We start from the raw sequence: 12,318 nt of genomic DNA, 5'->3' as shown, positions 1-12,318 counted from the left end.
GAGAGCAAAAGTTTCCTTTGAATCATCATTTTCTTGTTCTCTTTCTCCTGTTTTAAATATGGAAGAAAAAGAATAAATTTCTTTACAAAACCCACCTAATTCAAACTAACAGATATCGAATTTCAAGACAGACTTCAACAATTTGTCTCTATTCCCATTTGGTAAAGATTTTTTAGAAGAATTACCACTAATGTAAAAATTCAGAAAAAAAAAGACTTCTAAATGCAGTGAAATTGTGCCTTTTCGCTTCCCCATTGACTGATTCTCCACTCCTGCTAATAAGGACATTGGAAGCCTACATCATACTCACGTAAACAAACCAAAGCTGGTCATTATAAATGTCTTGATCATCTTGAGTTTTTACAACAACTGGCAAATAAAAGGAGCTGTCAACTACGAAATGGTGGTTGATTCTCAAAAGGAAGCTCTACCGGTGTTGCATTACCATAAAACTCTTCCAAATTGTAGAAAGTTCTCTGTGAGGGAAGGAAGATGTGTACAACAACATCACCTGTAACCAATAAACAATCATTAGACCCACCAGGATCACACAGTACTTAACAAGATTACTAAACCAAGCCTAATCCAGAACTAGTGAAGCAACCGTTTCCATTAATTAACTACACGCATCGGCCAAGTGCACTCTTGATCTGTGGAATTATATAGGCTTTTTGGATTCGGACACAATTTTTTGTTGATTGGCTAAAACGGCTCTGGTGGGATCAAAGAGGGTAGAATCTTCTGAGTTATGTTGTTGCATCATGTTGGAGTACAAAGTATTTAACAAGTTTTGTCTTTGCATGTGTATGCTTTATACATCTTGTTGGAGTGCAATGGCCAACTTCAAGGGATTTCTTCGGGTAAATGGAGACAATTAAAGGGCTTTACTGTATTGATGTACTCTTGCTTTCTGCAGCAGGCTCTGTTCTTCGTTAATTTTCAGGTGGATATTTTATCCTTCAAGAAAATGAAGTTCCTCCCTTTCTAAAAGTTTTCTTCTTTCATCATAAAAGAAACTGGCTAGAAATGTAAGATATAAAACTTAAGAAACACGTTCTTTAGTAAGATGGCATCAATTTGAGTGGCAGCACTACATGGTACCTATTAGAAGGGAGGTTGGAGTACGATGGCATTGGCATGTAAAGCTTTGTTCTTAAGTGAAAACAAGATTTCTATTAGCAGGTTATGCTATATTATAATTTAAAATCACTTACCGAAGTCCAACAGGGTCCATGAGTTGGGCTTTGTATCTCCTGTTGGAATTTTTCCATATTTTTTCTCAGCTTGATCTCTCATCCTGGACCTAAAACGCAATATCAACAAAAATGAAATCCTCAAACATTGCCTTCTCAGTACAAAGATATCAGTGACAAAGCCCTTACCCGATAGCATCAATCTGCGGACGGGAAAATGCTGTAGCTATGATAAAAAATCGGGTCCAGTAAACAAGTGGCTTCACAAACAAGACCTTTATATCTGCTGCCTTAACCTCGCTTGCAATCGAAGCCAATTCCATAGCAACTACAAATATGACACTTAGCATTAGACACTATTGAGGCTCATTATATTTCTCCCTCTAATAGTTTTGTATAAGCAGAAAGTAACTGAACTAGTTTTTCGAACAGTTGAACCATTAGGTTTCGAGAGAAGTGAAACCAATTTATCAGCACTCGCACACACAAAAGGATATTAATAATTACACACTCCAAGAGACTGAATAGGCTATGATTATTCCATTGTAACCAACAAAGTAAACAAGTGACTTCACAAACAAGACCTTTATATCTGCTGCCTTAACCTTGCTTGCAACCGAAGCCAGTTCCATAGCAACTACAAATATGACACTTAGTAATTAGACAGTATTTGAGGCTCATTATATTTCTCCCTCTCTTAAATAGTTTTGTATAAGAAGAAAGTAACTGAACTAGTTTTTCCAACAGTTGAACCGTTAGGTTTCTAGATAAGTGAAACCAGTTTATCGGCACTCTCACACAGAAAAAGATATCACACTCGAAGATACTGAATAGCCTATGATTATTCGATTGTAACCAACAAAGTAACACGTACAAAGCTTCCAGGGACATTGTTCCCTCCTCACACAGGATAGCAATAATCCTGTTCACTCCCCTTTACAAAAACCTTCCTCCTAAGACAAGGCTACCTATCCCTATATATAAACTTCCATTGAAAGTCTCTCCCCCTCCAAACTACCAGACAACAACCTATAACCACCTATTTTTTAACAACTTTCCTCCTAACATATACCTTCCTAGTCCTATCATGAACACACTTGTATTAGTATTCAGGGGAAAATAACATGATCTTACAGAAAGATTCCATGGTACAGAACATTAAACAGAAAAGTAAAAACTAATGTGAGAAAACATATGTACAAATTAGGTGTTAGCAGAGGATTTTCTACTTCGAAACACACAAAGAAGATTGACTCAAGTACTTAATAAAATTATAACTGTACCACTAAAATTTATTTGTATATGTTTAATGTTATAACAATTAACATGGAGATTAACTATGTTCACACATATGTAGTAATATTCTTACAAACAGAATCTACTTACTCATCAATTAAGTCAGAATGACACAGAACTGAAAGCCTGGCCAAATTCAAGCACAACAGGTATATGGTGGAGAGTGGCCATGGAGGCATGGTAAGTACCATGATTTTGTTTACAACCACACATGAAAACAATTACATTTATCAGTTAAACAACGATATCAATAAAAAAATTTCACCAACAAATAGATAAACTAAACAAATTCAAAATATCAAACAAGCTGAGTCCAGTAAAAACATTGGAGCTTAGGTTATTTATTTAAATGAGGCTCCAATCACCCAACAAAGGTGAAGGCAGATCAGGGTATTTATGGGTATTCACTTCCTTTTACAGCCCCATGGCAGCAAGAATATTCCTTATTTTCTTCTGCATTAATTTATTTCAACTTTATTCTCCCAGAATTTATGTTTCATAGTTGCATGTGTATCTGTGTACTTGGGGAACACACCCTAAAAGTCTAGGCTATTAAGGAGAGAGAACCATTCACTTCAATACATAATCGAACATCCATAGTTCTTTATGACACACCAACAACTGGCTTTGATACCAATTCATAAGTACTAAAACACTTGGAAATTCAACCTCAAAAGTTAGCCATTAAGCGGGCAAGAACAAAGCACTTAAATACTCCACCAAAGATTCCATGTTACTCAATGTGTGACTTAAGTACACCACAATAACCAAGTTCCTATCGCTGCGTAACCTCCAAAAATTGTATATATATTTTTAAATCTCTAAGTAATATACCTACCTAAAAACTATAGAAATGAACTCCCTACTTTTTAATATTGTTATTCCTAAATTGCTTTACAAGATTCTTATGTAATTTATCATCCTTCAGATAGTCTGACAGATGAATCTTCTTAAAGAAACCTGATATAATCCAAAAGGTTGAAAGACAGATTGTACATGAATGTAAACAAGGTGGAAATAAATTCTTTGACAAGACTTCTTTTCAGCTTACATGACAGGCTTTCAGCATCATCATCAATCTCTGCGCTAGCAGGCTTTTTGTCTTTTCTACTAAATACCACTTTTCCATAATTATTAATTAAATCTTCATACATGTCATCTGTGTCTTCATTTACATCCTGCAAAGTACACAAGTTTTGTTACTTACGTCCCCTTAATGATGATCATCAACTGCAATTAACATGACAAAGTTTACAAAAGTATCTAAATTTCCTTAGAAAGGGTGTCAGTTGAAATTTGATGTTATAAATCCATGCAGCATACAAACAAATAAAATGTGAAAGAGTCCTATAAAAGACAATTGACCTATATTCTCAATATTAGCAGTTAACATCCAAGTGAGTTCATAAGGTACACTGTTTTCAAGACTAGAATATATAGCGATGAATAACAAGGGGATTGGAAAAAGAAATGTGGCGAAGATGACAAGGTTCACTTGTTGTCATGATGATAAAGGACATGAAAACTAATACTCTTTTTTTTTCACCAAAATCAGGGTGAAATAGGTGAATTAAATTTGTATAATTGAAAACTTCAAAGCAAGCAATTGCATGATGTACCGTCCAGGGAATGGCCGACCTCAACATGCTCATTTGGATTCTGACTCGATCAATATTTATCATAAAACAACGAATTTCAGTCACAGGCCGAGGTGACGAGCATTTGGGCCGAGGTGACGAGCATTTGGGCCGAGGTGGCCGAGGTGACGAACATTTGGACCGAGGTCACCGAGGTGACTAGCATTTGGGCCGAGGTAGCCGAGGTGACAAACAAATATCCCTGGATTTTAGGAATAACCACCCCCCATGCGAGATTTCAGGAGAGAATAGTGGAGAAGTGGGTAGGTTGGTTAGCTAAAGATCTGGCAGTAAGATAGCCGTTTGAAGACTGAAAGACCCTATATATATATATGAGGGACGGGTGAAAGAGGGGGGTCTTTGATGGCAGAGTTGATTCCCAGTTCTGGTTCGGTCCCTAATTCCAGACCGGAACACATGCCTAAGTCAACATTTTATAAAAGTAAGCTTTCAAATTTTCAATTCGTCACCTTCTGGAAGACAAAACTTTGTTGTTCCTTAGGTAGTTATAATGTTTTCCAACCAGAATTGGAGTTTCAAATCAATAATTGTCATAATAAAGGTTGGTAATCAATATATGTTAATAAGGTAAAACTCCAAATATAAACAAAAGGATACTTGTATTGTATCTAAGTCTTTTCTCCCTTGGAACCCAAAATTCAAACTCAACCCAGAAGATTTATGAAGTGCTAAATGTTATCCAAACTGTAACTGGACTTTAAAATGATATTATGCAGCTATATTAAATTAACCAACAATTTAAAAAAAAAAACCGAAAATTGCAAGGAACAAGATTATATTTTACCGAGAAAAAGCTGTCTTCGGCTTTTTTACCGAATGCGAAGCTTGAAAGTGAGTTTTGCTTCTTGGACTTGAAACCATTGATGGAGTGTTGCTGTAAATAAAGCTCCTTTATGCACCAACGGCTGAAAACCTTTCTGGGTCTGGGAGAACACTTGGCTTTGAGATGACCCAATTCGCCGGAAAAAATCACTGTCAGTACGGTGCCAGCACCGGCGAGAGACAGAACAGTGGATGATGGTAGCATCTATGAATAAGCCAATAGTCACAGTTCAACATGTGTCTACCATGAAACTACATATACAATTACCTTAATTCTTTTTTAATTACAAAGATGTCCAAAACATGATTAATCACTCAGAATCAATTAACAATCAGTCAAACTGATTAAGACAAACTTCATATCATAAACTTAACCAAGTGACCCTAGCTATAGTATATTACTAAAATCCAGATACTATCTAATGTATCAAGTATGAACAAAAGGTCAAAACAGAAGTTTTTAACAACTAAGTGATTTCTCTCAATCTCAATTATAAAATAAAAAACCTAATGACACAAAATGTTAAAAGTAAAAGTTGGTACATATTCATATTATGAAAAGTGAAAAATATCATATATTCAATTACATTAATGTTACGGGTGACTTCCTTTCCTATTTCTTTACGAATAATATACCTTTCTATGGTTCTAAATTTAACTTCATTAGGTTTTCAATTCCTTTAAAGAATTGTTAATTTTAACCCTCATAAATTTTAAATAAGATGTCCCATTTAATGCTAATATTTCCACGTAACCAAAACTATCTCTTAAAAAATATGAATAACAAACAAAAAATATAAAATTAGAACTACATTAAATAATATCTATTGTAGTAAAAACAAATTTTAATCTTTAAATCAATAATAAATGCAATAAACATGTGTAATCTAAGTGTATAATCTAAGTGTTCTTTGATATTTGCTTAGAACCATAAGTTTAAGAAAGACTAAGGATGAATTACCTCCAGTTTTGGCTGAGAAGACCCAAAACAATCAATTTAAGCCGCAATCCTTAATTGAAGTAAGAACCACTTGCAGAATAATCCCCGGATTGAAACTTGGGGTTAGGCCTAGACACAAGGTAAGATGGGGCTATTGTTTGATATAAAGGTAAACAAAGGGAGGAGAAACATTTCATTTCAAATTTTATTTCCACAAAACAGAGTATGTTGACATAAAGGCTAGCAACATACCATTCAAGCATTATCAGAGAGAAATAACAAAGAATACAATAACTTTAAAGCTAAAAGACATATAAGCATGGATACTTAAAGCTGCATACAAGACAAACCACGTGATTCTCTTTTAGTAAATCATAAATCTGCACACAGAAATTAGAGTTTCATAATATGGCTCACATCGTATTGTGCTAAAAAATTTCTCAATAATTAAAATGCTTACACCATAGCTCTTTCACAAAGTAGGCAACTAAGACAGATCATATTATCATGTTATCAAAAGACTGTTCTTTTCATTTCACTCAAAAGTAAAGTACATTCTTTTCTCTTGAAAACATTTATATGCAAATTACTGATGCTTGGCTCCAAGACTTTCAAATTGATTAGGCATGAGCAACTCTAGCATATTACAACTTCAATCATTTAAAAACTCAATAAACATAAAAAAGAAATAATATTAAAAGGTAACAAAGCTCTCGTTGAAGTTATTTTAGTGTAATGTTGTCTTCATTTTTTACTAGTAATGTCTGCAATACTACAATTACTCATTACACAAATCACAGAATAACCACCAAACAAATCACTTATACAAACAATGGACCCCATTTCACTCCCTATCTCTAGATCTCTTTCACTCTTTATCTTCACCCAAAACCCTTCTCCAAAATTTTTCAATGTACTCTGTAATTCTTGATTGTTTTATTTGTAAACAAATCCATCACATCAGTATCCATAACCCTCTTTCTATAGCCTAAATACTCACATAATCACATATATATATATATATAGGAAAGACCTAAACCAATAAACACACAATAAAGGTGCAATTACAACTTCACTGCAAAGGGGCATGCAGCACACACTGTCCAACAACAGGCACAGGTTGAAGAACCTGTCTGGCTTTCGACTTTTGGCCATGCTTCACAAATTGCAGACATAAAGATGCAAGACTTCCATGTTTCCTTCACATATAACAACTGTTTTTCCTAAATGCAAGGACCTATTGTGTCACCCAAGCTCAGATTTTGAAAAAGTGTGCCCCCCATTCATTGTGATAGTTACATTATTGACTTCATAGCATACTAAGTTTAGAGCACTGAAAGAAAACTCCAAACTTTTCAAGTTATTTTTATCCCAAAGGTTGATAGACACGAAAAGAAAAAGAGCATAGGAGTAAAAGAATGGTTGACCCCTTTTTAAGAGATACATACAAAGATGCGGCAAGCTGAGGATACTTACTTTGGTTTATTTCTTTTTTTGGAATCCAGTATTATTAATGAGAAAGAAGAAAGATTTCAGAATAGTGGAGAATAAGCCCTACTCCTAAACAGAAGTGCAAGGAAAAAATAAGAAGAATCAGGCATTACATAATCTGTATGTATCTATTAAAGAAGGCTCCTTTATGGAGACCATAGGCCAATCAATAAAGGGTAAAAATAAACAATGTTGTCAGTTCTCAAATCTGATCAAGATCCTGAAAATAATTCTTGAAATATAAAAGCAGTTTATTCAAGCCAAATAAATAAAATGCACTACATTAAGCATGACCCCATAAATGCTAATCAAAAGAAACTGTATGAAACTGAGAGCCAGAACCCTGTATATAACCCAAAAATAGCAAATAACTTATTTGAAATGACAGTGGCTTTGGCGGATGTAAGGAAAACTGGGCAATCCTTCAGGAAGTTACGACTTATTCCTTAATCTTATAACTCCCCTAGTTCCACTCTTTCCTTACTTACCAAATTATGAAATTACATGAAAATCAAAAGTCACAAAACCACAAAAACAGTACAAGTTTTAACATGATTTTGTTTACCAATTTGCAGAACTATTTGACGTTATAAAGCTTTTATAGGACAAATCTCAGAAAATTTGACATAAATTGTGCATTTAAAAATAATTTTATCTTGCTGATAGCAAAATTTGTATCATAAACTAATACAGGACTCTTCATCTTCTCACCCCATTCGTTCTTAAATAATTATCTCAATAGCCATAATTACAGTGGCACACAAAATTTACAGTCATTTAAGACTCATTCCACAAAAGCATCAATTTACTGTGAATGAGAATCTGAAACTTATGTTAAAATTGTATACAAGTAGTAATTAATTATTATTTTAAAAGTATAGATTCTTCTAGCTTCAAGTTACATCATATACTTCCTAATTATGAAGAAATATATATATATATATATATATATATATATATATATAAGAACCATATAATAGAACCCTTAAAGTTTGTTTAATATTACAAAGCAAAGTATCAAACCACAATAATAAGGTTTGATAGTACATTAGAACTAAAAGATCAAACTACATCAATGACAAAATCATTTGTTCAAAAATTGAAACATAAGTTACTAAAGTGAAAATATTTTAAAAAGGAGTTAATTTCTCCAAATCATTTGGGCCTTGATAGACACAGCCACTTTGGGGGTCAAAATTGTATTTGATTTCAAGCTAGCTTCTTGACTCAAAATTTGATGGGAGTTTATCTAGAAAGTTAGTTTGTTTTTTACCCCTCGTAAAATTGTAACAGTTTATGAGTTAATGTGAAAGTTTGACAACCTTATCCACGTGGGTAGTCCAAGCTATTAGGATATGACACAAACCTACACACATAAAGGGAAAAAAGAAAGAGAAAGAAAGAATCTACTGGTTGTTAAAAGAAAGATAAAGCAAAAATTCTATTTATTATATAAGAGACAGGCATTCTTTCAATACCTACCAAAAGATAAAAACAAAACAATCTCAAATAGTTATTGATTGTATGGGTTTATTTTCTTATCTCTATAGCATACAAAAACATGAGAATCCTTCTGCATACAGAATTCTCAGTAGTTTTTCAAAATCACGGTTTACGTAACACAACAAAACATAAAGCAAGCGTGGATGTGATACTATGGATCTAGATTCTGAATGCAAAATTGAAATGAAATATAAAAAAGAAAAGGCCAATTGCACCAAAAGGAGTGAAGTAAGCCGCCCTTCACACTAGCTTATGGGGAAATATTTCTCTACAAAGCTACTACTAAATGATAAAAAAGGGTAGCTTTGAAAACTAATAATTCAGCCATCAGATCGGTCCAAGTTTAGCTCGGGCGGGTTTTCTGGCGTGAGAATTGTTTGTCGTCCATAATGTTCTCGAAGGCTAACAGATTCAAGTATAACCAGAAGACGATACAGAAAAGCAATGACACCCAATATGTAAACTAAGTAACTAAAGCAACTATCGTCGTCTGACGTGAGATCTGAGGAGGATATGTGCTTAATAGAATGAAAACGGCAATGAAAAAACATGAGAAGCGATCCCCAACCGAAAATATACAAGTTTGGGTTAGGTTATGTACTAGGGACCTCAGATCTAACCCGAAAAACCCTTATAACACTGGCAAATAATCTATAAAGCATAAGTGTTGTGGTTTAGAAATGAAATTCGTGAAGAGTAAATAGAAGGACACGTGAGATTGAAGGAGTGAAAAGATACTCTTTCGTGCTGAGGAAATCGATTCTGCTCCGACCCCATTAGATAGTAGTAGCTGGGCTGTTTCTGTTGCACTCTACTAGGACTGTAGGGTGAGGCTGTTGGTTGTTTGTTGTTGCTTGTTGAGGCACTAGTTTAAACCAAGATCTTTCTCACATTTCTTCTTCACAAGCTGAAAACCCCATGGACTTCTAGCTTCTCTATGTGATGAGAGGGATGGGGAATATTAACTAGTTTATGGCAACAATCAGAGGACAAGGAAAGACAAAAGCGAAAAAGATTAAAGTGTGTGGGATGAAGATAGAGAAAAAGCATGGAGGCCGGGCCAAGGCCTATATACTTTATATTATTAACATTATTACTGGGAAAAACACGCATACATTACTGTCCAGATGAAATTAAGAGTTTACTTATGCAAAGAATTTCATTTTATACCGACAAATAACTACAAAATCATCTTCAATCATATTAATTAATTGATCTTCTTTTAAGGTAAGATCTTGAAATGACAATTGAGAGAAACATTGGATAATGAAAATGATAAAAGTTCAAAAAGTTATAAATGAAAGGCGAAATAATATGAAAATTTATCAATTTTTGTGTGTATTCAATTTCTATTTAAATATGTATGTCTCGCATCGCAATACAATTTAACTAAAAACTTGCCATCTCTTTAGAAAATTCTCACAATTTGAATATAAACTTAAACACGAGTATTTGTATAATGACTTTAAATAAATTCTATGAAACCTCTTTGAAACATCCTTCAAATAATTTTCCATAATAGTGAATTATCATTTTATAGAAATAATTTCCTGAACTCAGCCAACTAAATTATCTTTATTTTTAATCTCACATTCATGCGTCACTGGATATATTTTAAATGTTCAAGTTTGATGATCCATTTTATTTATTTTGCAGAGTTAGAAAATAAGTTTAAATTCAATTCCATTTTATAGAGTGAACTTCCGAGATTTATATTTATTTACATATTTTACTTTAATTATATTTTCAAAGATATAAAATCTCCGAACATTATTTAAAAATATTTTGTATTTAGAAGGTTTCTAATCAACCAACACATTTAACAGACGGTGAATTAACTTCATACTTTAGGTCTTTAAAATTAAAGAAAGAGACTTTCAAAATAATAGAGATGATGTAACAAAAATAACGGGGCATAAACCCTTGGTATTATAAAAAGTTGTTCACTAAATCACATAAAGATGTTGGTTTATACTTTATTGGTATGCACTAAGAAAACTTTTCCCTTTTAGCACATCTTAATTAAAAATCTAAAGGTCCATATGTGGTGGATTAAAGTGATAAAAATAAGAAAAACAAATTATGAAAAAAAAATATAAAGAAGATAGGAAGAAAAATAAAGAGAAAGGGAATAAATAGTTATGGAAGGAGGGATTCAATAGAGTCTTAAACTCTTTTCTTGCTAGACTTTCTAGTAAGTGATAAAAAATAATACACAAATTTTATATGGATTTACTTTAAACTCTTGTGTGCGTGCGTGCATGCGAATATGTGCTAGTCTGCGTGTGTGCGTGTGTGCGTGCGTGCGTGTTTGTGTCCGTGCGTGCATGTGTGCTGTGTGTGTATGTGTGCGTGCGTGCGTGTTGTGTCCGTGCGTGCGTGCTTGTGTGCGTGCATGCGTGTGTGTGTCCGTGCGTGCGTGCGTGCGTGTGTGTGTGTGTGAGTGTGTGCGTGTGTGTGCGTGCGCGCATGCATGCGTGTGTGTGTGTGTGTGGCGGTGTGTGTGTGTGTACGTGTGTGTGCGTGCCTGCGTGCGTGTGCTCGTGTGTGCGTCCGTGTGTTAGTGTGTGCGTGCGTGCGTGCGAATGTGTGCTGGTGTGCGTGTGTGCGTGTGTACTTGTGTGCGTGCGTGTGTGCGTGCATGTGTGTGTGTGTGCGTGCATGTGTGTGCGTGTTTGTGTCCGTGCGTGCGTGCGTGTGTCGTGTGTGCAGGTGTGCGTGTGTGCGTGCATGCGTGTGTCCGTGCGTTCGTGTGTGTGCGTGTGTGCGTGCGCGCATGCATGCGTGTGTACGTTTGTACGTGTGTGCGTGCGAGCGTGTACGTGTGTGCGTGTGTGTTTGTGTGTGTCTGTAGGTGTGTGTGCGTGGCTGCGTGCGTGTGTTCGTGTGTGCGTGTCTGTGTCTGTGCGTGCGTGCGTGCGTGTGCGTGCGTTTGTGTGTGCGTGCGTCTGTTCGTGGTTCGTGCGTGCGTGTGAGCATGTGTCCGTGCGTGTGTGCGTGTGTGCGTGTGTACCTGTGTGCGTGCGTGCATGTGTGCGTGTGTGTGTGCGTGCGTGCGTGTGTGCGTATTTGTCCGTGCGTGCGTGCGTGTGTGCGTGCATGCGTGTGTGCGTGTGTGTGTGTGCGTGTGTGCGTGACTGCGTTTGTGTGTCCGTGCGTGCGTGTGTACGTGTGTGCGTGCGAGCGTGCGTGTGTGGTGTGTGGGGGGGGGTATGTGTGTGTCTGTAGGTGTGTGCGTGCCTGCGTGCGTGTGTTCGTGTGTGCGTCTATGTGTGTGCGTTGCGTGCGTGTGTGCATGTGCGCGTGTGTGCGTTGTGTGTGCGTGCGTGTGTTCTTGGTTCGTGCGTGCGTGAGCATGTGTCTGTGCGTGTGTGCGTTTGTGCGTGCGAGCGTTCGTGTGTTTTTACGTGTGTGC

General features: G+C 35.8%; 1 protein-coding gene across 1 annotated transcript; it reads right to left on the bottom strand.

Annotated features, from left to right (window-relative positions):
* Positions 1 to 6,423, bottom strand: LOC114171936 (protein Iojap, chloroplastic-like). Its single transcript, XM_028056708.1, has 7 exons — positions 6,237 to 6,423; positions 5,931 to 6,060; positions 4,932 to 5,174; positions 3,541 to 3,667; positions 1,383 to 1,521; positions 1,215 to 1,303; positions 1 to 511 (listed from the first exon to the last, which is right to left on the bottom strand). Exons 3-7 carry the CDS (start codon positions 5,172 to 5,174, stop codon positions 390 to 392), a joined length of 720 nt encoding a protein of 239 aa, XP_027912509.1. The 5' UTR covers positions 5,931 to 6,060; positions 6,237 to 6,423; the 3' UTR covers positions 1 to 389.
* Between the last annotated feature and the right edge of the window lie 5,895 nt (positions 6,424 to 12,318).

This window comes from Vigna unguiculata, unplaced genomic scaffold (genome assembly GCF_004118075.2).
Source record: "Vigna unguiculata cultivar IT97K-499-35 unplaced genomic scaffold, ASM411807v1 contig_425, whole genome shotgun sequence".
Classification (NCBI taxonomy): Eukaryota; Viridiplantae; Streptophyta; class Magnoliopsida; order Fabales; family Fabaceae; genus Vigna; species Vigna unguiculata.
The sequence above is the reverse complement of the archived record's forward strand: the minus strand, read 5'-3'. Positions and strand labels throughout refer to the sequence as shown.